We start from the raw sequence: 26,968 nt of genomic DNA, 5'->3' as shown, positions 1-26,968 counted from the left end.
TTTGCATACTGGTCTATGTTATGCATAAGGCAAAAACACTAAAAATAATAGAATTTTGTTAATTCTTAAATCTTCTTAAAATTAGTTTTAATAGTATGTATAATTTCTAAATTATTTCTAGATTTTTTTTTTTTTGCTTTAATCTCAGCTCAGGGGAGTTTTTTGTTTGTTTGTTTTTGTTTTGTTTTGTTTTTTTCCCAATAACGTAATGGCAGAGGATATGGAGAGTTTATCAGGATAGTAACCATCTATGAGTAGTGCTCTTGAGGGAAATCCAGATTAAAAAGGAATAAGCAGAGGGAAAGCTTTTACAGTCCTATAGAAAGCTATGATTTAGTGAAATGAGGTTCCTGGAATTTAAAGATTAGATAAAAATAGAAGCTGCTTGTCAGCCCCTTTCAAACATGGTGCTAATCAGGCAGGTGGGCCACCCATTCCAACTGGGTTGTTCCATCCCCTCAGGACCTATTTACAACCTGCTGCACACATCTTTTTATATTAAGCAGCAGTTTAAATCATATGCCTCTGCAGACACACAATATCAAATGTCTCCATGTATCAACATATTTTTCTGTATGATAATGAAAATAACAGATGTTTTAAGTTGTCTTTTTATTCTAGTTTTTTGGAATTTGGCATTTAAATAAACTGTTTCCCCACAATTTATTTGAAAATATTTCTGATATACAATAACATATAAAATAATTTAATAAACCCCTATGAATCCAACACCAAAGTAAGAAATAAGATATTGAAAATATTCTTTAAGCCCCTCTGTATAACTTACCAACCATATTTCTTACTTGACCACCTCTTTAGAAGAAACTGTTATTCTTGAATTTTGTGTTTATCACTCCCATTATATTCTTTGTAAGTTTAATACATATGGATATGATGACAAACAATAAATAGTGATTTACATATTATAAAATGTTATAAATTATAATATTTTATTTATTCATTATGATTCCAATAGCTTCAATTTATTTATTTCCTCTATGATTAATCCTCACTTGTAAATACGCCATACTCACCATGTGAAGTGTTTCAAATTTTTATTACAAACCGTGCTGCTTAGGAGCATTCTTGTACATTTTTCCAAGAGCACAAATGCAGAAATTACTCTAGGATACATTATCAAAAGTGGGTTTCCATCTCATAGGATATCTGCGTATCCAAGTGTAGTTGATATTCACAAATGACTCTAGAAGTGTCCTCAAACAATAGTATTTCTGATGGTCCGGTGACAGTCACCTGTGTTGATTCCAGGTTCTTTGGTTGACCTGTTCAGATTTGTCTTCCAGTCCAATTGTTTAGCTTGGTGCTGTTCAACATGTTAACCAGTTAGGTTATTTTGAACTATCGTAGTTGTGCATTTAAAGGGTCTCACAACTTACTTAGATGTGCCTAATTCTCTGAATCTGTGAACATTCTAATCTCTTCATATTCCACATGCAGTAATCTCGGTGTTTGAAACGTAGGGCAGCATAGCTGGCCCACTGCCGCCTCTCCTGAGAATTCGCATGTGCTGTAATTGTCCTTTCGGCTTCTGAGGCTGTGTTCTTTTCATTCCTGTCCCTGAGAACCTTGGAAATCACGAGTCAAGAACACAAGTCTCCAGATATGAAAACCTCTTGGCTGTAAATGACCTTAAAGCACTACCAAAGTACAGACATTTTAAGTCTATTTCTTGAGTTTTTATGGTCATATCATTAGTATAAACCTGCAATCCAAATCCTTATAAGGACATGCCTAATGTTACACATAAGAAGGGAATTATCTTCTCCCCAGCTAGAGTTCAGCCTAGAAACGGCACATTCCCTTGTTGCTTCTATTTGACAAAAATGTTATTTTAGAAAATTTATATATATATATAGATATATCTATATCTATATCTATCTATCTATCTATATATAGATAGATAGATAGATATCCCGTTTGAATTACATACAAGACAGTTAACGCATGTTAAGTACCTGTTATCATCAACTGGTGACATGAATTATCTGTTTTATTTTTATCTATGTCTATGTATATGTGTGTGTATGTATCTGTGAGTGTATGTATCTGTGAGTGTATGTATGTATGTATGTATCTATCTATCTATCTGTCATCTATGCATCTACCAATCATTTATCCACCATTCCATCAATTCTTTTTATCCTCATCCTCTAACTCTTTCCATTATTTCAGCCTTTTTAATGTGTTCGATTGTTCTCAGAGGGACAGTAGTCGTGAGGAAGGCTCTTATTCCCCTGTCCAGGGATTGAACCTAGCTGACAGTCCACCAGGGGCTAGAGGCTAGAAGCCAAGTTCCCTGATTCTTATCCCGTTTGAAAGTAAAAATGTTTCAAGGAGGAAAAGCTGCAAAACAGGTACAAAGTTTATTATTAGAGACTCAGCACAACATATGGGAGAGCACACAGAGAAACAGTTTATTTATTTAAAGCAGAAATACACACCCAGAGAGGAGGGTGGGCACCTGAATGAGGAGCGCCGTGAAGAGGGGATTTAAGTCACTCATATAGGACAGTTCTTCGGGTCTTTGTTCACATTTGGCCAATTACGTTGTTTCTTTTTTCACACCTGACTAGTCTTAGGACCCTCCCCAAGATGCGTGCACAACAGTTTTCTAAGATGGATCTCACCGCGGAGGGCTGTGTGTGCATGTCCATTCCTATTATGGGGTGGCCTCCCCTCCCTTTTTGACCCCCAAGGAGCCTTCCTGTGCATGTGCAGTTGGGGAACTTTTCCTGGACCTTAGGGTGGGCACCTTATCTCTACTTCAGCAGAGCTTAGCTTCTGCCACTGTCTTTGTCCTTGGCGTGTCTGGGTGAGAACAAATCTTCAGTGTTACTCCACTTGACAAACACTAGCTGTACAGCCCAGAGGCCCATCTATCTCCTACCTCATGATGACTAAGTTTTATGTGTACGTATACTTATAAAACTGTATTTTCTAGGAAGATCCCAGTTGGGCAGCTCATCTTTTTATAAGGGCAGTTTAACTCAGGTTTGGGCTCAGGCCTCAAGTAATCATATTTGCTTGAAAATACTTCTGTACGTGTCATGGTCATCACCCTCTAGAGAACTTCATGAATTTACAGTTTGAAAATGCAGGTAGGGGAAGCTAGACTGTGACTTTTGGTCACCTCAGATGAGATAATATACGGAAATGACTTAAAAGTTGCTTGCCACCTAGTAAAACTGATATGAGTGTTTTAATCTCCCAGCTTCTCCTCCTCCTCCTATTCCTCCTCTTCCTCTCCATCTTCTTCTCCTCCTACTACTAATTCTCCTTCTTCTCCTTGCATTCCTCAAGCCTCAATCTTCTTTTCACTGACACTTGCAAATGCTCTCTCTGCCTATTGGGAGTCAACTGGTGTGTTGATGCTTAGACTCCATGTTACTGACCACTGTTCTTATCTTCCTCAAAACGCCCCATGGTTACCTGTGCCAAGAGTATCTCATATTAGTTTGGGGTTACCTGGGATACCTGGCTATAAGTATTTATAGTTTCTTCATTGCAAGATATAGTTTATTGACAAAGTATATTCCCAATAATAAATGGTAGTTATTAATTGGCAGTCTTTCTAAGTTTTATATTGCTATCCATCAATCCAATAACAAGTTCTCTATCTTTTTTCCTTAAAATCCCATAAAAATATAAAATATAATATGAACCTACAATAAGAAGCAACTACAATTTTTTAAACTTTTTATTTCATATTGGAGTATAGTTGATTTACAATGTTGTGTTAATTTCAGGTGTACAGCAAAGTGATTCAGTTATATATATTTCTATTCTTTGACTTCAGAACTAATGACATCACACCAACAAATTAAGCCAAAAGAGAAACAGCTGTAGATTGACAGTCTATAGCGTTTATAGCTTGTACTGTGAATGTCTATATAGAGCTAGATCTCTCTCTCTCATATATATATATATATAATCATAGCAAATATTTTATCAAATTTTAACATATGTTAAACATACGTTATATGTTAGACTATTAACATCAAATTTAACATATGTTTAACATGTTATATGTTTGTTAGACTATTAATATATCTGATGACATTTCTTTAAAAAAATTAAGAAAATTACTTTCATGTCATAAAAAGCTGAAAATTACTAGTTGCCCAACTCTATTTAATGTTTACCATACCAACTCTTCACTACCACAAACACTGTCTGCAGTTTTGCAGTCTTACCATGCAACCTCATGGATCCTTAACTTCTTTTGTGCTATGTCTTCTGCACAGAATCTTCTCCTTCCCTTTGCTGTAGAGATCAGCTACAGCAATTATTCTTAATTAATAATTCTGTAATTATTCTTACAACCTCTTCTTCTCTCTGTATATCCCTAGTTCTCCACACTCACAAAGCTTCCCTTCACCTGCCTCAGTTAAGACAAAATACATTGCTCCCTTGACCTTTCCCTCTAGATTTTATACACAGTTACACTATTGAATGTCACGTTTTATTTCACATGTTGTGCTTTACCTGTTTCTTCTTCACTAGGCTGTTAAACTCTAGAGTTCAGACACTGTATTAGGAATGGTGCCCACTCTCTTGTAGATACTTTTCTAGATACTGTGGATATACTAGTTAAGATGTGTGGGAAGTATACTCCAGTAACAGGAACATATCATGTGCAAATGAATACATATCATCCCAGGAAGGGATAACTTATGTGAAAATTGAACAAAAAAGTTAAGAAAATCAAATAATAATGGGGGTGTTGTTTTAGAAAGAATGGATAGGGATTGGGGCTTGTTGCAAAGGTGATATTAAATCAGAAACATGTGGAATCTTGAAAAATGGTACAGATGATCTTATTCGCAAAGCAGAAATAGAGTTACAGACATAGAGAAAGAATGTATAGACACCAAGGGGGTAAACGGGGGTTGGGATGAATTGGGAGATGGGGATTGACATATGTACACTATTGATACTATGTATAAAACAGATAACTAATAAGAACCTACTGTATAGCACAGGGAACTCTACTCAATTCTCTGTAGTGACCTAAATGGGAAGGAAATCCAAAAAAGAGGGGATATATGTATACGTATAGCTGATTCACTTTGCTGTACAGTAGAAACTAATCCAACACTGTAAAGCAACTATATCCAATAAAAATTAATTTTAAAAAACTTAAAAAAGTAAATCAGAATCATGGCTTAAATTCCAAAGGGAACGATCTTAAATAAAAGATAAGAAGATTGTGATTAAACGTAGTAAGACTGAAAATTCACCATTACAGTTTATTAAAAATACATTGATAAACCCAAGATTTAGGAGGCTAGATACACTGCATTATGATTGTGATATCTCTTATTTTCCAGACATTTTATAATTAAATTGCCCCAACAAAATATGTTTGAGGGAATGTATGTACATATGTGTGTGTGTGTGAGTGTGTGCATTGAAGGCCTGGGGGAGAGAGCTAGTGTGTTCATGGGTATGCATGCATCAGAATGGCATGGAAGAGATTTGTTACAAGATTGTGGTGGACCAGCTCCACTGAAAGTCTTCTGTTCCCAATTTCCATGAATTTACAATCTATATTACTGAATAGCTCTAATAAATATCATAAAAATTTAATATTTCATATTTTTATCACCTAGCACATGGAAATGTTAAATATATATTGAACATGAGTACTCTACTGCAAATTAGCAATTCACAAATTTTGTTTGTTGGTATTTTTCTGGGAAACGATTATTATTTACATCAAAGAGAAGGGAAGAGTTCTGAGAAGGAATTTAAACTAGGCGGCCTTGTAAAATTAATAATCTTTATGTATGTTTGTCACCAAAATTTATATTTATATATGCTTCCTTTCCATCCATTGACTGTTTTCACTGTTAGAATCTATTGACCTTTAGTCATGAGTTTAGAATTGCATACGTTTACCTGAGCTTGTATAGCACTACTGTGCATATACATAAAGCCACCTTTGGTGAATTATGACATCAATTTACTTCAAGAACAAGTGTGGATCATATGAACTGGGAGGAAGATTACTTCATCTAGGACACATCACTTTTGGTTACTACAGACTTCTCTGTATCATTTGTTAATTTTTAAATTTTAAGTTAATTGATTCATTGTGGGCTTTATTCAATATGCCTGGAAAACTCTTCCATAAATTTGATTTGTCTTACATCCCATGACAGAAGTTACTTTTTGCAGCACATGACCAACCTAAACACAGTTTGAATGTGCTTCATTACAAACTATTGGCAAAGAAAAATAAATAAATAAAAATACCTTTTCTCTCTCCTAACTTTAAAGAGGTGAAGTCTATATTCTCTTAGCCTATGCCACCAATTCAACCAAAGGAAACATCATGTTTGAAACAAAGCGGTCTTCTTAAGAAGACAACAACTTTCTAATATTATCATGTTAATTATCTAGGTAGCATGGGATACCATAGCTTCTAATTAATGGCCAAATGCAAACTGAGTCACATGGGGCTGAGGAAAAACTATAGCAACCCAGAAATCTTTTCTTCATTACTCTTGTATTAAAGGAGGGAAGACTCTTGCATTTTACACCCTTGATGACCCCTACTTCCTTCATGTATTGATAGTGTAGACTGGTTATTATCATGTGTATTCTAATGAAAGATTAAGTGAGACAGAGAGACAATCTGTTTACTTTTCTAAGGAACCAATTTAATTCTAGCTGCACCTGTTTCATTCTACACCCCTCTGTGTGAAGGGAAGCCTGTGGGATTCCTAGTATTGACCAAAGGGCATATAAGGAGTCTCATTATTCTAATATCATACATATGCAATTAAAAAAAAAGGTTTCCATGGGTATTACCTGTATAGGCTTCATGCCTTTTCCTTAAAGTGATTTAAGCTTTATAACACGGAATGGGAGGACAATTCACTGATAGTGTGATGATTATAACTCTGCTGTTATGATGGACATGATGCACTCAGGATTCAGGTGGTTTCTTCTCTTCCCAGAGAGCAAGTGATTCACAGCCAGAAGGAAGAAACAAGATAAATTATGTTTGAAGTTGTCATAGTCAGATATTTAGTTTTAGTGTTTGATCATAAGACATACATTTTTATGATACAGCCATCATCAGATGTTAATAAATGTCATACCAAAATCCAAATACTAGATAAGAAACATTCTTAATAATATCTTCTAGAGTGATATCATTCTGCCCATTTAAATTCTGCACAGGTTGCTGTGCATTGATGTTATTTGGCTATATTTTAATTTGCTTAGATATTTTAGGACCACCACATCTCATTTTAAAAATTACTGCTTCCAACTTGACTTAATTTTACCCTGGCTTAGCTATGTTCCACTCATTATGTTGTATTTTGTTTAATATTTAAGAAATCATATCTTACAATCATGTATTTCTTCTGAATCCATACTTCTGTCCAGATTGTCTTTGCTAATCTTTAACATACTGTCTGAAAGGATCTGTTTACCCATTTCTACTATTGAGCTGGATTTCATCTAGTCTATTTATGTAATAAAGATAACACTTTGGGATTCTTCCAAGAAATGGTGTGGTATGAAGTAAATCATGAATTGTCTGCTTTGATTTAGCTTTGGTACGTAGCCAAATATATATTTCTTATTTTAAGATAAGACCACTTTGTCAGAAAACCTTTTGGAAGAATATTAAAATTGAGATATACCAAGAGATTGGCACTTCTTCTATTATGGACAAGACCTAAGTTTTCATAACATAAGAATAGTTCTCAAAAGTATCATGCAGACAGGGGAAAAAAATTTCTGACCTCTTAAGACTTATTGCATAATTAAATAATTATAGTTTTCTTCTTAACATTTCCTCATTTAAAAATTAACATTTAAAATATAAAGTGATAGTTTGTAAAATAAAGTTGTGGATAATACATATTGCTTAGTGAATAATGCAATATTTTAGTGATAGAAACAAATTGGAAGAGTTATTACTTTGAAAATCCTAAATTATACATATATGCGTATACACACACACACACACACACACACACACAGTGACAGGGTTCTAATACAAGTTTAAGAATAAATGAGGTAGTTTATCCCTTTTACCTTCCTACATTATAAGTCTGTTCCTACTCTTCCCAGTGCATAAATTAAATTAATAATTAATTTATCGTCTGTAAATGCAGGCTCCTTAAACATTTGCCATTTGTAAAAATTTTAAGGATGTTTCATTGTTAATTTATAATTACATACAATTGTACAAATAGAGAATTGAGTGTTAAGAAAATAATAAAATAAAATATAATATCAATGACTGCTAAGCCTATTTGACTATAGTTAAAATAAGTCACTATATATTTATGATGGCAAAACTCAGTTAAGATTTCAAAAACACCAAGGTGTTTTACTCAATTAACCTCAGAAAAACCAGTGCATTTAAAATCTACGCTATCTCCACAAATTTCTGACAAGCCATCCTACTTCACCACTCAGCAGACTTTCCTTCTATTACATAAAGAAAATAAATCATCACAGATTGAACATGTTTAATTCATCATAGTAAACCTACAGAACTCCTGCATTTATAACCATGCCTTCCTATGCCCACTGGTTACATTAGAGGAACTGGTGGTCTTTGTAACTAAATTTTGTCCCCACTTATGTTCTGTATCACATCTATTTTTTCAATAACCTTGTAAAGTTAGTCTAATCATCTCTCCCTTTTATCTTAATCCTCTCCATTTCTACTATGTATCTCCTATCATTTAGACGTTCTCAATTCTCACTTATGTAAATAATATATTATACATTTATACAAAATAAAACAAAAAGACAAGTGAGCAAAACAAACACTATACCTCTGTGGACCTCCCTTCACTCTTCAGCTACACGCCATCCTAGACCTTTCTTTCCCAGCTGTGTTTCTCTCATTCCATTTTTTTTTTTTTTTTTTTTTTTTTTGCGATACGCGGGCCTCTCACTGTTGTGGCCTCTCCCGTTGCGGAGCACAGGCTCCGGACGCACAGGCTCCGGACGCACAGGCTCAGCGGCCATGGCTCACAGGCCCAGCCGCTCCGCGGCATGTGGGATCTTCCCAGACCGGGGCACGAACCCGTGTCCCCTGCATCGGCAGGCAGACTCTCAACCACTGCGCCACCAGGGAAGCCCCCTCATTCCATTTTTACCACTTCGTATATTTCTCAATTACCCTCTCCTTCAATGAATAACTTCAGTTTTACTTCCAAGCCCAAGCACCATCAAAAATGTGCTTTCTTTTAAATCAGTGATTCCATATATGTCAGTTCATCTGAAGGGCATTGCCTTAGATCTAATTTTACTAGAGCAGTCATAATAATTCTATACTATTGAAAATTTCCCACTTACATAATATATTCCCTAGTATTCCATGATTCCATGCTCTCCTGTTTGTTCTCCTATAATTTGTCTATCTTTCCATTCTCTTTTGTTGGCTAATTCGACTTTATAATTTTTCTTATATTGTTTACAATATTCAGTTCTAGATCATTCAACTCTATTACATGTTCTCCAGATGCAGTACTGATGATTTATACATAGGCTGGTGATTTATAAAATTTATGCAACTTGTTAAAATATCTCCCATAAGTTACAGGTATTTTGACCTTCATCCTACTTTGCATCCTCAGTGTGATATTCGAAGCAAAGTCAGAGTCAAATAACAAACCCATGAAAATGTCAGGCTCTTTACTCTTAAGAAACAGAGAAGGATTATTGTAAGTGTCTAAACAGCAAGGAAGATGGAGAGATGAAGAAGATGAGAAAGGTGATCAAAGAAGTCAGGGAAGATCAGAAGTTTAGTTTTAGACATGATAGGTAAGCTCTTATTAGATAATCAAGTAGAAATGTTAAAAATAAAGCTGAGTCCTCAAGTCCATTCTCTACCTCTGCATCTTTATTCCTATCCTGCCCCTAGGTTCTTCATAAACATTTTTTTTTCTTTTTAGTTTCCACAGGAAAGGGGAAGGGTAAGCTAGGATGAAGTGAGAGAGTTGCATGGACTTATATATACTACGAAATGTAAAATAGATAGCTAGTGGGAAGCAGCTGCATAGCACAGGGAGGTCAGCTCGGTGCATTGTGACCACCTAGAGGGGTGGGATAGGGAGGGTGGGAGGGAGACGCAAGAGGGAGGAGATATGGGGATATATGTATATGTATAGCTGATTCACTTTGTTATAAAGCCGAAACTAACACACCATTGTAAAGCAATTATACTGTAATAAAGATGTTAACAAAATAAATAAGTAAAGCCGAATCTTTGAATCTGAAGTACAATGTTGAGGATTAGCTAGTGATATAAATTTGAGAGTCCTTAGGAAAAGTATGGCACTTAAGGCCAGAAGAGTAGAAAAGATCACCAAAGGAATGGGGTGTATAGAAGAAAGATAAGGGCTCAGTGTCTAGGAAACTAGTAGTTAGAAATTGAGGAGACAAGAAGGAATCAGTACAGGAGATAGAACAGGGGTAGCCAGACAAGAGAAAAATGAACAAAGCGGGACACTACCAGAAGGCAAGCCAAGAAGGGATAAAAGTGTTTCTTATTTGGCCATCTTCCTTATCTTAGAGGTAATGCCATTCTTCTACTGGCTTAGACACTTGAGATCACCCTTTTATGCACCGTATCTCACACCCAACACTTATTCTATCAACAAACCTTTCCAGCTCTAACTGATATTCCAACTCCACTGGCACCACACCTTTCTGAGCCATTATCACCTCCCACCAGGATTCCTGCAATGCCTTCTCTACTGGTCCCTCTAATTTTGTCCTTCCCTTGTTCAAACTATTCTCAATAGCCAGAATGATTCTACTGAAATGTAACTCAGATAATGTTAGTCCTCTGAGAAGAAACTCTCAATGTTTTTCTCAGCTCTCTCAGTGCAAAAACCAAAGAAATAACCAGGGACCTCAGTGCTAGTCTCTCTGCCCCTGTTGCCTCCTTGATTGAACTTCCTACAAAACTCCCCTCACTCAGCCTGCCCTGTTGCACAGGTCTCCTTGGTATTTTTGACAATGCCAAGACCTCCTGTATCTCAGGAAGTTTGCAGTTGTTTTTCTCTCCTAAAACATGTTTTCCCCAGTTGTATCATCTCATCTCACTCAGAATTTTATTCAAAAATTATTTAACGTTATACACCTGTATAAAATTGCAGTCATTCACTACAGAATAACTCCTTTTAGGGTATATCTTTTTCTAAATATAATTTATTACCATTTATGTAATAATTAGGTTCCAAAAGGGCATAATTTTTTGTTGGTTTTTTCATCCTTCATAGTCTTATCACTTGGAGCAGTGTCTGGCACACAGAAGTGATCTATGCAAATTTGTTGAAAGAGTGAATGACTAAATGAATGAGAAAATGGCAAAAGATGAGGAGAGAGAGAGAGAGACACAGATTTTTCTCTTCCTCAATACCCACTTGGAAAATTTAAACCAACTTGACCTAAAATTTTGAAAAAATAATGTACTTTTAAAGCAAGTAATTTATATTTATTTATATAATATACATACATTTGTATTTCATATTTAAATTTTAGTTTAAATGAACAAGTACTCTAAATTAAAAATACATCAGAACTGAAAAAAATCAATTAATTAACAAAGGACAGTACATAATTTAATCATAAAGCCTGGATGTGTTATAATAAGAGACAGAGTACAAAGTTTTAGTCTAATAGAATTATACATAGGGTTGGCTGTTTCAGTAAATATACATTTGTCAATATGCATATTTATTATCATAATCTGACTCTGGGATAAGTGCTTGCTGCAAAATAAGTTCTTTATATTTTTTAATGTGTTTATAAATTTTACCAAAATTTATTGGCATTCATACAATTCTGCAGTTCTCTGTGTATGTGTGAGACATTTTGTTAGGAACATATTTCAAAATTATTTTTAGTATGATACCCTGAAACTTTTAGACAGAGTAAACTGTGCTTGAATATGAATCGAGAAGTTATAGAGTGCACAATTTCTGCTTAAAAACTTGAAAGCAAGCTAATTCTTCTGGGGTTGCCTGGTAACTAATAAGGAGTATGTCAAATTGAAAGACAGGTCTGACTGAAGCAGCCTTGAATAAATAATAGAATTGTTGTCAACTGTAACCTCAGAGAAGCGAGACAGGGGCAAATTCTAAGCTAAACTGAAGGAAAGACTGTTGAAACATCTCGTGTTTTTTTATTTTTATTTTTAATGAGTTATCCGTTTGCCCTTAAACCTTTTTTCTCACTAAAATTTTGTGATTAACATAGAGGCATTGAAAGCAAATTCTGAAGATGTCATTGGAATTAAATGGAATGAACCAAGACCTTTTTAGGGCATAATAATTTATTTATTATTTATTAAGCATTTATTTATAAATCCATATTCTTACAATGTATTGGTTTCTTAGAAAAATTTATGTCCATTAAGAATGATTACTGCTTTGATAAAAGATTTAACATAGTGATACTTTATATCAGCCTGTTGGTAAAATACTTACAAATTTTGAACTATTTTTGTTTTATTTCCAGCAGGAAAAAAGTCAAGAACGTTCAAGAATCAAAGGTAAGGAGTGACTATTTTACGATCATAGTTTTATACATTTATGTAAGTATAGGAGAAGGAAAAAAAAGACGATGCTACTTTGAAATTATAGTTAAAAATGAGAAAACAATGGGACTTCAAAATCTTCAACATGATTTTAAAACCATTGTGAACCCTTTGGGAATTCCCCAAGGCCACTGAAGATTCTTTATCAAGATTTCCTTTCTTCAGTAGTGCTTTTGGAAACTTCGACACAATTTTCTGTTTATTCCCTGAGTTGTTCTCATTGAATTCCTCCACCAACCATTGTCCATGGACTTGAGGACTCAGGGAAGGGGAAGCATGAGCTGGGGAGAAGTGAGGGAGTGACATGGACTTGTATATACTATCAAGTGTAAAATAGATAGCTAGTGAGAAGCAGCCGCATAGCACAGGGAGATCAGCTCAGTGCTTTGTGTCCACCTAGAGGGGTGGGATAGGGAGGGTGGGAGGGAGATTCAAGCGGGAGGAGATATGGGGACATATGTGTAGGTATAGCTGATTCACTTTGTTATAAAGCAGAAACTAACACACCATTGTAAAGCAATTATACTCCAACAAAGATGTTTAAAAATAAATAAACTAGAGGGAAGAAAATTTAAAAAAAAAAGAGTTGGTGTTCTGTCACATCTATGATTTAGCAGATGAACCTTTTCAAAATATGTTTTGTAGAGACTGAACTATTTAGTCGCGGCTATCTCACTTTATGTTCTCTGAAAAAGCAAGAAAATATGTATTTATATATTAAAAGTTGGTGATAGCTTTTTGTATGGCATAGTCAATCCTAGTCAGACATAGGAAGGTTCTTTACACCATAAAGACCATCTTCAGTTTTGAAATGCATTCACTGAGATAATAAATTACCCTGAGTAGATTGTAACACTTCAAACAGATGTTTCCATCAGTGTGTGCTGCTGCTGATCATGATAGAACTTCACAGATTTTTCCAGGGTTAGTCCTTCTGGTCTCTCCACTCTTATTCTGTGTTTTGGGCATCCTTTCCCACCTATCCCTTCCCCAAGGTGTAGTAGTCCCAAGCCCGACAATGGAGTAAAGCACAGTTGCCTTGTTTTGTTTTGTTTTAATTTATTTTATTGAAGTATAGTTGTTGACTATGTTGTGTTAATTTCTGCTGTACAGCAAAGTGATTCAGTTATATATATATATATATATATATATATATATATATACATACATACACATTCTTTTTCATTTTCTTTTCCATATAGTTTATCACAGGATATTGAGTATATTAGCCTGTGCTACACTTTAGAACCTTGTTTATCTATTTGGTATGTAGTAGTTTCTATCTGCTAATCCCAAATTCCTAACTTATCCTTTTGCCCACCCCTCTCCCCCTTGGCAACCACATCTCTGTGAGCCTGTTTCTGTTTTGTAGATAAGTTTATTTGTGTTATATTTTAGATTCCACATATAAGTGATATCATATGGTATTTGCCTTTCTCTATCTGACTTATTTCACTTAGTATGATAATCTCCAGGTCCATCCATGTTGCTGCAAATTGCATTATTCTTTTTATGGCTGAGTAATATTCCATTTTATATATATATATATATATATATATATATATATATATATATATATATATATATATATATATCACATGTTCTTTATCCATTCATCTGTCGATGGGCATTTAGGTGGTTTTCATGTCTTGGCCCTTGTAATAGTGCTGCTATTAACATAGGAGTGCATGTATTGCTTTGTATTACAGCTTTGTCCGGATATATGCCCAACCATGGGATTGCCAGATAATATGGCAGCTCTATTTTTAGTTTTTTGGGGAACCTCCATACTATTCTTCATAGTGGCTGCACCAATTTACATCCTTACCAACAGTATAGCAGGATTCCCTTTTCTACACACCCTCTCCAGCATTTGTTGTTTGTAGTCTTTTTAATGATTTCCATTCTCACCCACGTTTGGTGGTGTCTCATTGTAGTTTTGATTTGCATTTCTCTAATTATTAGTGAGATTGAGTATTTTTCTTGTGCCTGTTGACAGTTGTCCTGTTTGATTCCATTCTTTTGGCACAGGAAATTTTTTTTTAGAGTTTTTTGGAGTTATACAGAAATAAATTTTAAAATATAACTGTGGAGAAAGCTACAAAGATTACATGTACTCCTGAAATGATGAAAGGATTGTTACACTTTTGAGGGTGGCTAGATTGATGATAGCAATTTTGCTTACTTAAGTCCAAATATAATCTTCTCTGCACGTTTTCGCACAACTGACCGACACAATTTTTTCCTTGTTTTGTCATCTATAAGCGTCTATATTACTGAAGAATATGAAAAGGCATACTTTAAAAAATATTGCTTGGTATATTTTATTCAAATGAATTATGTAAAACTGCCCTTTGAGGGATTCCCAAACGATGTTCTTTTTCAGCAAACTAAAGTACGTCTTGTTATTTTATATATGAAATTATTACATTTATTTTTCCTCAAAATACTCATATTAACTCAAAGTTTTGTACTTTTGTGTTGCAAAAGGGAATTTCTATTCTAAGAGGTGATGTGTGATGTTCATTTAAATAATATTTGCATTTTAAGCATACTGAGTGCACATCTTCCTTCTTATGGAGGGGCCCAGTGTTTCAGAATAATCTTAAATCATATTTATAATTCTGTTATAGTTGAAATAAGTTTAGTATACCTTTCTTTTTGATGCTTTATTGCCTTGCAGTACATAAATTTTAACATCTGAAATAGTAGAAATTAGGTTTTTTTCCAACTATTGACTGGGAACATGTTTTCGTTTTATAATGTAATAAAATTTTCAAGATGATGCTTGCCACTTCTTTCATTGTTATTGACTGACACATGCTTCAGAACCTTGACATAATGTCTGCTAGACTACTGAATTTTAAGTAGATATATGGTTACCTCAGGACTTGTTGCCTAGCTCTGCTTAGAGGAACTCTACATTTTTTCTTGAATACTTATAGGAATCATCTTACAATATTATCTTACTGGAACTTATGAATGGTCATTTAAATATTTTAAAATCTATATTAAGAAGAAAAAAATTGTCATAGAAGCAATAGCTTACTCATTATTATTATTATTATTATTATTTTGTTTTAAATTTATTTAATTTTTGGCTGTGTTGGGTCTTCGTTGCTGCACGCGGGCTTTTCTCTAGTTGCAGTGAGTGGGGGCTACTCTTCATTGCAGTGTACGCGCTTCTCACTGTGGTGGCTTCTCTTGCTGTGGAGCACGGGCTCTAGGTGCATGGGTTTCAGTAGTTGCAGCACACAGACTCAGTGGTTGTGGCCTGTGGGCTCTAGAGCGCAGGCTCAGTAGTTGTGGCACATGGGCCCAGCCGCTCTGCAGCATGCGGGATCTTCCCAGACCAGGGCACTAACCCGTGTCCCCTGCATTGGCAGGCGGACTCTCAACCACTGCGCCACCAGGGAAGCCCCTTACTCATTATTAAATTACAAAAATTCTGAATAGTAAATACATTTCTTGGTCACTAACAGTTGAAGTGTGAGCTATGGCCTCATTTGATCTTAGCAAACAATTCTCAGCTAGTAATTCTCTGACGTCCTGACTAATTGGTAACCTTATTTGCCAGAACCCATTTATTACATTGTCAAGAATGTATACACAGAGTCTTTTATCTTCTAATTTCTTGCATTTGGTTCCTGTTTCTGCTTGAAACAACAATCCCAACCTCAGGATATCATTGACCTCAGATTACATTAATTCACAAAGCACAATGAGAACCAATCTCTCATTTTTCTGTGTACATAGAGACATATATTGAAATGTTTGGAAACTTGCAGTTCCATCTCTAATTGATTATTTGACACATGCTCTTATTCTAATATTATTTTGGAATGTCATACAAATCCATATTTTACATATTCTAAAATTATATCTATATGGAATTCAACTGACAAGATGAATTTCGGTTCAATAGTTAGTATGGATTCTCAACTAATTTTCATCTTTATATTGCCTGTAGTTAAATGAGACAAAGACTAACCTCTATTTAGTTCACAATTTTGAGGTTTACAATTAAGATGTCCTTCCTTAAAGTTACATTAAAGATTATAGCAGAGAAATAAACACAGTTACACAGGTTTGAAAGAAAGATCAACTATTCAGGAAACCATCTTTCACACTGTTCTCCAGTGACATCACAGCTAAATTAAACAGAGCACATTATGTGTTTAAAACCCGTTGAGAATTTTGTAAATATTATCAAGAAATAATTTCTACTATAAGGATCACAACAAATCAATTATCATCTGCCAGTATTTCTCAGGTAAGTATTTTTATTTGTGACTGGTTTATTTGTGTCTATTTTAGAGCATCTTTCTAGAGTTCTTAGTGATAAAGCAGTAACAGTTTTTGAGGAAAATTTAAACAAGCCATGCTTGACAAATAGCTTAAAAATTCTATCAAGTTTTTACTGCTCCAAAATAGTGTGAAGTTTTACTATAACCAGAAGGATGAAATCACTGTGGAAAGTTTGCACGTGGTTATGCTGTGGCATGCTCCTCAGTATTGGCTTCACCCTCTTCTGTCAATAAAAGAATGTCCATTCACCAAAGAGATCCGATTGCTTTCAACACACAGTTTCCCCCCTCCTCTCTTCTGAAGTGCATATTCTTGGCTCTTCCCATTCAGAAGGGTTAAAAATAAAGTATGTTCCCCTTTCATTACTAGTTATATTTTTTAAGACTCTTCATTTGGGGGAGACTGAGGACTAAAATCCGTTCCCTAATAATTGTTTACATGTTATATTATTATCTTCTCTGTTTTGTTAAATATCTAATTGATATCAGACACTGTGCTTTTTACATATATTATCTCACTTTAATAGTCAAACACGCATTATTAGTTAAGATTTAGAATCCAAATATGCCCGCATTTTGAGAAATCACATCCAAAGTAAATAATTCATATCAATATTATCATTCTCGTTCTATTTTAAAAGGGATCATAGTTTATTTACCCAATCACCAACTTATGTTAGGTAAATTCAGCATACTGTTATTAGCAATGTTTTTTACATTTTCATGGATTTGATACATATGAATTTTATTATTTATGCATTATTTGTCTTTAACATCATGGTCACAAATATTTTCCTGCTAATTTATATAAAATCTGCTCAGTGCTTTGTAACTTTAAGAAAAAAATAGTGGTTAATGCAACGTAGTAATATTCTAAGGGACATGTAAGAATTATGCAAACTTGTTCACTAAATACTTATGATCTTTTACAAGTGACTTAACCTCTCCAGAAGTAGTTTCTCTTTTATGGTAAATATTAGTAAAACATATCTTGTGATATCAAAAGTCCTTTACATGTCTGAAACTCTAAGGCTTATACCTCTATAAGGACATTGCACAATGCTATTATTACAAGCACTTATGATGCAAAAGTCTATGACTCAATAGGTTCTAGATGGCAAACATTATGTCATACACATTTGTGTATATGAAAAAAGTAAGCTGCGCAATTGCTCTTCCTGTGGTACATAACTTACATACATTGAGCAATAACAGAAAACATGTCAAGACCATACTTGATTGAATTAAAAGAGTGTGTTTGGGACAGTAAATGCTATTAAAGAACTATGAAGCCTGCAGTCTTTATACACACAAATGCACATACAAGCTACCTTCTATTTATTTTTAAACACTCATGGGTTCAGATTCTCCTTTATTTCCTACGTCACAAAATTAGTAACTGAGAACACTAAAAATAATCTGATATATACAGGAATTCTATCTCAGTCAGGCTGAAGGGGCATTGCTATGAGATTGGAATGCTAAACTCCTCATTTGGGCTGCCTGAATATTCAGAGCTCCTTCATTAGAATAATTTCACAGAGTTCCTGAGGTCAGCTCACTTCTTCAAGCTCAGGTAGCTAGTCAGGAACAGTGAGTGGATAGAAATTGACCTTCAAATTCTTATTCATAAAGGACATTGGATATATTACATTAACAAATGAAAATATCATGTAAAACTGAAAGACAGTCATTCATGTATATGAGCCCTTTATGAGACTGTTTTGTCTAATTGTTGCATTTCTGTATGTTTAGGAAACAAAATATAGCCAGCACAATTAGTAATACCTGAAATGGATACTCTTACCATTAACTGAAATACAGAGTTACTATATTTCTTTTAAATAGATCTTTATTAATAATTGCTTCACAATACTGTTAATTTTTGTTGCACAACAAAGCGAATTAGCCATATGCATGCATGTGTCCCCATATCCCCTCCCTCTTGAGCCTCCCTCCCACCCTCCCTATCCCACCCCTCTAGATTATTGCAAAGCAACAAGCCCATACCCTGTACTATGCTGCTGCTTCCCACCAGCCAACTGTTTTAAATTCCATAGTGTATGTATGTCGATGCTACTCTCACTTCATCCCAGCTTCGCCCTCCCACCCCATGTCCTCAAGTCCATTCTCTATGTCTACCTCTTTATTCCTGCCCTGCAACTAGGTTCGTCAGTACAATTTTGTTTGTTTGTTTGTTTTAGAGTCCAAATATATATGTTAGCATACGGTATTTGTTTTTCTCTTTCTGACTTACTTCACTCTGTATGACAGACTGTAGGTCCATCCACCTCACTACATAAACAAGACAAAAAAGACAACCCTCAAAATGGGAGAAAATATTTTCAAATGAAACAACAGACAAACAATTAATCTCCAAACAGCTCATGGATCTCAATATCAGAGTCACTATATTTTTAACGGATTACAACATCATACATTATGAATGTTAGGTTCTTTGGTATTCAGTTGAGAAAGCTATTGCTGAGAGAAATAATCATTTGTAGGATTTATGAAAACTGTGGGGTTCTTTCTATCATAGTCAATAGTTATAATCCTTAGAAAGTCCAAGCACCAAAAGATAAGAAAACTCACCTCTAGAATATGTCAACTGAATGATCCATAGGTTTGTTTATTTTTTTGTTTTTGGCAAAGAGCAATGCTGGATAAGCCCCAGACAAGTGTACTTATGGCAGACTTGTGATAATAATCTTAAAAAGTAAATGCTGTAAAGGAATGTGAAGGAACAATATTTGTTTTGTATACATTTAATGCTATAGCAATTGCATTATAGCAGAACAATTCTCTTTGCACTCTGTTTACTTAAAATGGACTTTTGAAATTAAATGGGGGCAAAATGTATTCTCATAAGTAATTATCGATTACCTTGCAGCAAAGTATCAATGTCCTGTATGCACAACTTAATAGTGTATGACTGACTAGCAACTCTTTAATTGCTTATATGAGAACCTCAAATATTTCAATCCATTTCATTTTACACTTAACAATATAAATTGATTGTTCAGTGATAAATCAATTAAAAATGAAACTTTCAATTATTATAAACACATTGGCAGTCTTCTCTGATTTCATTAGCTGAAAATTGTTCTATTTCTGATCTTTCACTTAAACAAAGTGATCATATCTCTTTATGTGAGTGATGTGAGTTTTTGTTTTAAAGTGAATGAGGTTTGGAAACACAAATGATAACACATAGATGCAAATTCTGGAAGCCATTGTATACATAAGATAATAATTGTTACTTTGACAAACTTTCAAACATATAACAATTTAAGTTCTAACGTATAACTCCATAAAAGAAAAATTAATTAATAGAAATATATTCACTGCAAATATTCTAAATAATGCCCCCAAATGATTGCCTACATAACTTTTTAGTAGTAAAGATTTCAATGTCAGTGATAACTTTTCTCTGTGAATTAAGGTAATATTCATCCTCCACTCTTAAAAAGATTCATTTAAACAGCTTGGTCCAATTTTAGATGATCCTGGTGAATGTCCTCCTGCCCCAGCAGCAGGAAGACAGACATCCACCTCTACCTAATGATGCTATTCTCATCAACCAGAAGAGGTTTCAAAAGTATCTGATTGTGTTTCTCATTTATGCCAAGAAAGGCTCAATTTATATTATGCCAAACACATCATCTTTCCCCCTCCATTTTGCACACATTCACTAGCTTTCTAAAAGATATTCATAAATCATCTCATTCAATGGGTCATTTATTTTGGTTTCAGGATGATTAATTTTGCAGTTCACTTTGCCCACCAGGAGGCAGTGCTATCTAAAAGAAATTGAGGTGTAATAGATTGTTGGGAAAACAACCCAGAATAACTGGATTTAATTTTTCTCTAGTAAATAATGATTTCATTCTGCATGGAGTATCAAATGAATATTGTTCAGGCTTTTCTTTACATAGTTTATTATTATTATTTTTTACCTGCACAGTAACATCCCAACACAGATCTTCCTTTCAATTACCGATAAATAAAGATATTTTAGACTTTTAACAGTGCTCAGTGGTTTCCTAAGTATGTTTTTTAAAAAAAGTTCCCACACAGTCTCCTGAAATAATTGAACGTCATGTCTCAAGAAACGTCAAGTAATATTAACCAAACTGTGTTTGATGGCTTCATTTATTTAGCTGGAAACAGTAACTTCACTTACTTGCAATGGTTAGCCTTTGTGAAACAGGGGTTCTTGAAATGGTCATATGAACGTAACATATTTTTCTTTTTTTTGCAGAAGACACTGTCTTATCCTCTAATGAAAAACTATATAGTCTATCAGTTTTTCCTTTTGGCTTTGCCTCCCCTGGTACTTTAAACATAAAATTTGATTTTACTTAATAAACCATATTTACTTGGATTTTTAAAATATATATTTCTTTTTTTTCACAAAGTCTTAACCTAACATTTAATGTAGTAATATTTAAGTATTTTGTAAATTGTTTTGTTTTATTTAATTATGAAGGATATACATTTTATATAAGAAGGATTTATAACTCTGTAAGTGATATTGTACTCAGTGACTTCTATGAGGCAAAGTAGACATACATTTCTTTGTCTAACTATGATGGATTAGTTAATTTGGAGTTTTACCTATTATGTCAAAGACCAAATAATTTTGCTTTTAAATATTTTTAAGCAGCATTTCATAGTTTTAACTCATTATGTGGGTAATAATTGCTTAGATAAAAAGATGTAAATGTTTTTACTGGAAAATAATGCATATCACTCTACTAAAGTTAATATAATTGTTTCTTAAGCTGGTGCATCAATTCCTTATCCACTGGACATTGGAAAATATGGAAAAACTCTGGTCAAATATGCACTGTGATATTGTGAAATTTTTAGATAATCCTTTAGTGATGCTTACCTTTGCTTTACTAAGCATTTATAATTGTATTTGACCAAAGATTTCTTTTCCCCCATTGGCCATCTTTCAGGAAACAGCTATTATCATTCAAAGCACTAGAGTTACAAGAACCACATTCTGAGAAGCACTGAGTTATATAACACTTTTCAAGATATATCATGGGGTTTAGCCTCAGCATACTTAAGCTCAATTATTTATCCCCCCACTTAAGGACTCTTAATCTCCTTTTCTTACCTGTAATGTAAGTATAATATACCACAAAGTGCTGTTGTTAGGATTAAATAAGGTATAGAAACCTTTTGAGTGGAGTGAAAAGCTCTTGGTTTATGTGAGTTCTTATTTCAACATGTTTTGAAATGTCTATAATCATTTTTTAATCTATTAGTGGTAGACACATATTTATGAAAAATATAATGTTCAATTTCATAAAATGCTAAGATTAGAGGTCAACACACATTGACTTGGCCTCATTATTTTACATAATTCTAAATTATAATCTACAGATTTTCCATACTTGAGATATCTGACCTACTGATATAAAATAATCTCTAGGTATCCTGTGATATTTATTCTTAGGCTGACATTCTTATCAGATCCTTAGCATGAGGCGTTCAGCTCCATGGGAAAAAAAAAACAGTACAGTGCAGTGGACACTGCTTTGCATGTAAACATAAACAGAAGATTATTCTTTGGAAAGTAAAGTATTATACTGAGAGTACTAATTTGATGTCTTAGTGGCTTATATTAAATTTGAAGAAATTTATGAAAAATGTTATTTTTATTTTTTAAAAAATATTTATTTATTTGTTTATTTATTTATCTATTTATTTATTGGTATTGATTGTGCCGGGTCTTAGTTGCGGCACGTGGGGTCCTTGTGGTGGCATGCAGCACCTTTATGGGGGCATGTGGGATGAGGAATTTTAAAAAGCTAATTTAACCCACTGACTTATAAGTTAGCTACTGTTTCATTTAGAAAGTGCTGCTATGTCAGAAATTTTGTGGTAATGTTAGCCTGTCCAAATAATTCAGAAAAGAAGATATCAGTTCAACTGCATTCTATAATAAAGCCTAGTTCAACCAACATTTATTAATTTCAATATTAGAAACAAAGTTAGATGCCAGAGAAATTAAGGACAAAGTTGTGAGTCAGGTGATACTGGCTGTGAGTTTGGGAGACGGGACCTAGGACTGATAAATACAGTTGCCAAAAAAAGTGTGGTAGATTCTTTTTTTTTTTTTTTTGTGGTAGATTCTTTAAGAGACAAAGGCCAGAATGCTGTGCAAGCATGGGGTAAGGCGAGGGGTAGGAAGGGGTTCTGGGAATGGACTTTTGGAAAACGTTCACCTTTTCTTTTTATAGGGAGACAAGATCTTGTCTAGAAGAGCAAGGAGGAATCAGAGAGGTGAAGAATAAGGGAGATTATTCCATTTCGTGTGGCATTAGTGAAATACACATTTACATATTAATGTGAGGTTGATGAGAAGCAAAGGGGAAATCAGTACAGAGTGGAATGGATTCATAGAGGAATTTAAAACTAGGAAAGTATCAGTAGCAAATTGGATAGCAGAATAATGCTAGTGTGATGAGATTGTCCAGGCTAGACAGAAGGCTGATATTGATGAATAGGTATAGCATTGAGAAATATTGGGTACAAGCTCAACAGTTTTCCAATTTGATAAGCTGCAAGTTCTTCTGAAATTATTCTTCCATTTTTTTTCCTTTCAACAAACAGGACAAAAACCTGAGAACTACACGATGATCATAAAATCAGTTTTGTTTGGTGGTTTAACACTCAGGCTTCAGAACCAGAGTAACTTTCAGTCCTGAGTCTACCACTAAATATCTGTGTGACAGTGGAAAATGACCTGAACTTGGTGGATTAATGTCCCCATGTGTAAAAAGTGGTTAATGATGGTTCCTTCTTGATAGGTTGTTTTTGATGATTAAACAAGTTATTAAATACAGAGAACTTGTCAAATACAGTCTGAGATTTTACCCTCTTCCCAAACCAACATGGGAGCCTCACAGTTTTCTGGATTATGGCAGAAGACAGGAGGCTCCTGTGTCAGAGGCAAAGTTTCTTCCTCACAGCCATAGCAGTTGCCAGTGTACCAGTACCTGTACTGATCCCCCAGGGCGATGGGAAGAGGCCCTCAGGATGCATGCATGTGCATTGGTTTGTATTATAGGAGAGGACCACTCCCTCTGCTTGCTCCGCTTAGGAAAACCAAATATTTTATAATGGACAGGAAGCACACCTAACATTTGACTGTTACACTTGACAGGGAACCATACTTACCCCTGGCTCCAGAGGGTGGTGCTCTTTCTATTTTCTAAAGATATTCACTATAGAAAATTCCTGAGAAGAAAAGTCTGGAATAAAATACAGTCAGTATCTCTTCTCTCAAGACACACAGAAATGCAAGAGACCATAGGGGATTGACCCTCAGAGCATTTAGAGTAGTAGCAGCACAAACTATCTACTCAATAAACCTTCATAAATGCCAACACCACCACGAACATCATCATTCAGACAGTTTTTTTTTTTTCTATTCTTGATTATCCTCTGGAGTGCAAGTCAATGTAGATAGATGCATAGAGAAATACATATATCATATTATTTCTCTCCACAATGTTAATGTGTGGTTATTTTAAAAGTCAAACAAATTCAGAAACTTAAAAAGAATAATTAAAGTAATTCACAGTTTCTGTGTAATTAATAAGTGCCAGGCCCTATGTCTCTATGTAATGTGCTTCAGTTGCTTTATCTTGATTTCTATGTGTGTGTGTGTGTGTGTGTGTGTGTGTGTGTGTATATATATATATATATATATATACAAACACATATGTATATATAAAGTATATATGTGTATATATGAATATATATATATACACATCTATTTGAATATATATAGTTATACATATATAACTATATATATATATATAGATCAGTGTTGGAATGTTACTGTGCAGGTAACTATATGTTGTTATGAATATATATAGTTATATATATAAATATGAATAGTTAACATTACTTCTTTACTGCCAAATCTTCTGCTAAGTGCCTTCCATGTATTATCTTATATAACCCTCAGAAGAATATTATATACTAACAAAAGAGTAAATTATATTGGCAATGTATCTATCTATAAATGACCATCATTAACATTTTGGTATATGTGGATTCAGAAATTTCTTACATGTGCATCTATTTCTGCAAAATAACTTTCAGTATTCTCCTTTTGGAAGTGTTCATGTATATCCTTTTTTCTCAAAAGTTGCAAAGGATTGCAGTAGATACTGTAAATTGGTTCACTCAACAACCATTTCAAACACCAATTAGCTTGCTTCTTATAGATTTTTTTACAGCGTCTAGTAAATGAAAAGATACATTTCCCGGATTCCCTTGCAGTTAGCCTTCTGTATGTGTTTTAGGTTTCTACAGTCAGATTCATGCAAGCATGACCTTTTATGAAATTCTTGTTGGAGAAATAAGCACAGTTTGGGGGAAAGACATTTTCCTTTCACATGTAACGGCAAAGACATTGTAGTTCTGAACCCAGCAACTAGGATGATAACTTCCTTATGTGGTTAGTCCTGACTATAGTAAAGGCAGTAACCCTTTTATATTCCAGTTCTGTGGTGAGTTCTAGAAGTTTACTTCTAACAGCTTAGTATACATCCCTTCTCTTAAGTCCTGTGAACAGTTTTCTATGTTCTTTCACAAATATCTGTAACCTAAATTAAATTAGTGCAGATTCTATTGTCTGTAACAAAGAGCCTTGATCAATGCAAAGTCTGTCGACTGAAAAAAAAATACACAACTTAAATTTGAGAGTATGTTTTTTTCGTCAGACATTCTGAGGACTAAAGCCTGGGACGCAACATCTCAGTAGCTCTGAGGGACAGCTCGGAAGAGGTCAGAGAGGAGCCAGGGTATACAGGAGTTTTTGCAACAAAGACAAGGTGGTAGGAACATCAAAAGATTTCTATTAATTAAAGAAAACCAGACATCTCAAGTTAAGGAATTTAGTGCTTTTCTAGGTAAGGGGAAATACGAGAATCTGGGCTCACAGAAATCATTCCTTTGATATGCACCTCAGCTATCTGGGGTCAGTATCCTTTGTTTTCTCATCCTGAGTCTCCTCAGGGAGCACCATGGCGGGGATGGTGGCCGCAGCAGCTGACTGATGGATGGTGGGCACCCTGTTTCTATCCTGAGTTCCCTCAGGGCTCACCGTCAGGGCAGCTGTAATGAGATGGCTTAATAGCTGCAACAACCTTTGTTTACTGATATGGGAGGCAACATTTTTTCATTGACAAGTCTACTCTGGGACTACAACTAGGGTATCTGGTACGGAAAAAGTAGATAGCCATGGGTTTATCAGAGATCTATTTACCAGATCTTCAGGCAAGACTCCAGGAGCAAACCTATCTGCAAAGCTGACGCAGGCAATGACGGCCAGGAGGCACAAGTTGTTAAAATCAAATTGCAGAGCAAACACATACATTGTTCAGGCAAATGTAAAACCAGCTGGTCCTATCTATCTGGCAAGCATAACAGTAGGACATTCTTAAGTCAGATATAATGATGGCTCATACAGTCACTTATTCAAACTTTTGTGTTGAGTATCAACTCTGTACCAATCACAGACCTGGCCATGGAGATACTGTAGTGGACAAAACAGGACTAATATCTTGTCTTCCGGGATTTTAGACTGCAGCTCCTAGTAAATCTGCCCCTGCCACAGGAAGGATAGTCGCTATTTTCTAAAAAACAAACAAACAAACAAAAAAAACCTTCTAAAATCCCATGAAAAGCACAGACATACAATGAAAGGATAAACTCCATCCCTGAGAGTTTACACTACCGATACCTCGAAATATCTCGCCCACCAAACCTTCAAACCTTACAGTAGAAATAGTTTCTGATTCTGCAAAATATATGTCTCCTAATCTTGCCTTCAAATCTCTTCCTAGTGGTTCTGAATCATGGGAATTAAATGGTAATTTTCAGGATGTAATTCCCATGAATCCATAAAAGGAAAGGACTCTACATCATTTCTTGGTCCTGTTTGGTCTTCATCAATTTATTTTCTCAGGGTAATGAAGCAGCAGTGTTTTGATAAGATGACCTAGGCTTATAGTTCACC

At 34.6% G+C, this 26,968-nt stretch overlaps 1 protein-coding gene across 3 annotated transcripts in view; it reads left to right on the top strand.

Moving 5' to 3' along the window:
- FSTL5 (follistatin like 5) overlaps positions 1–26,968 on the top strand; it is a gene marked incomplete at both ends in the record, with an annotated part of 533,648 nt that overhangs the window by 21,971 nt on the left and 484,709 nt on the right. For 2 of the 3 annotated variants that reach the window (XM_081250998.1, XM_081250997.1), the window contains one exon: positions 12,532–12,562. In XM_081250998.1, coding sequence (XP_081107124.1) covers positions 12,532–12,562 — 31 coding nt within the window. Of the gene's footprint in view, positions 1–12,528; positions 12,563–26,968 lie in introns of all 3 variants that reach the window. The other variant, XM_081250996.1, reaches the window with a different exon arrangement.

Source organism: Mesoplodon bidens, assembly GCF_964165515.1.
Source record: "Mesoplodon bidens genome assembly, chromosome: 1".
NCBI classification, from domain to species: domain Eukaryota; kingdom Metazoa; phylum Chordata; class Mammalia; order Artiodactyla; family Ziphiidae; genus Mesoplodon; species Mesoplodon bidens.
This window is presented reverse-complemented; position numbering and strand designations above follow the sequence as displayed.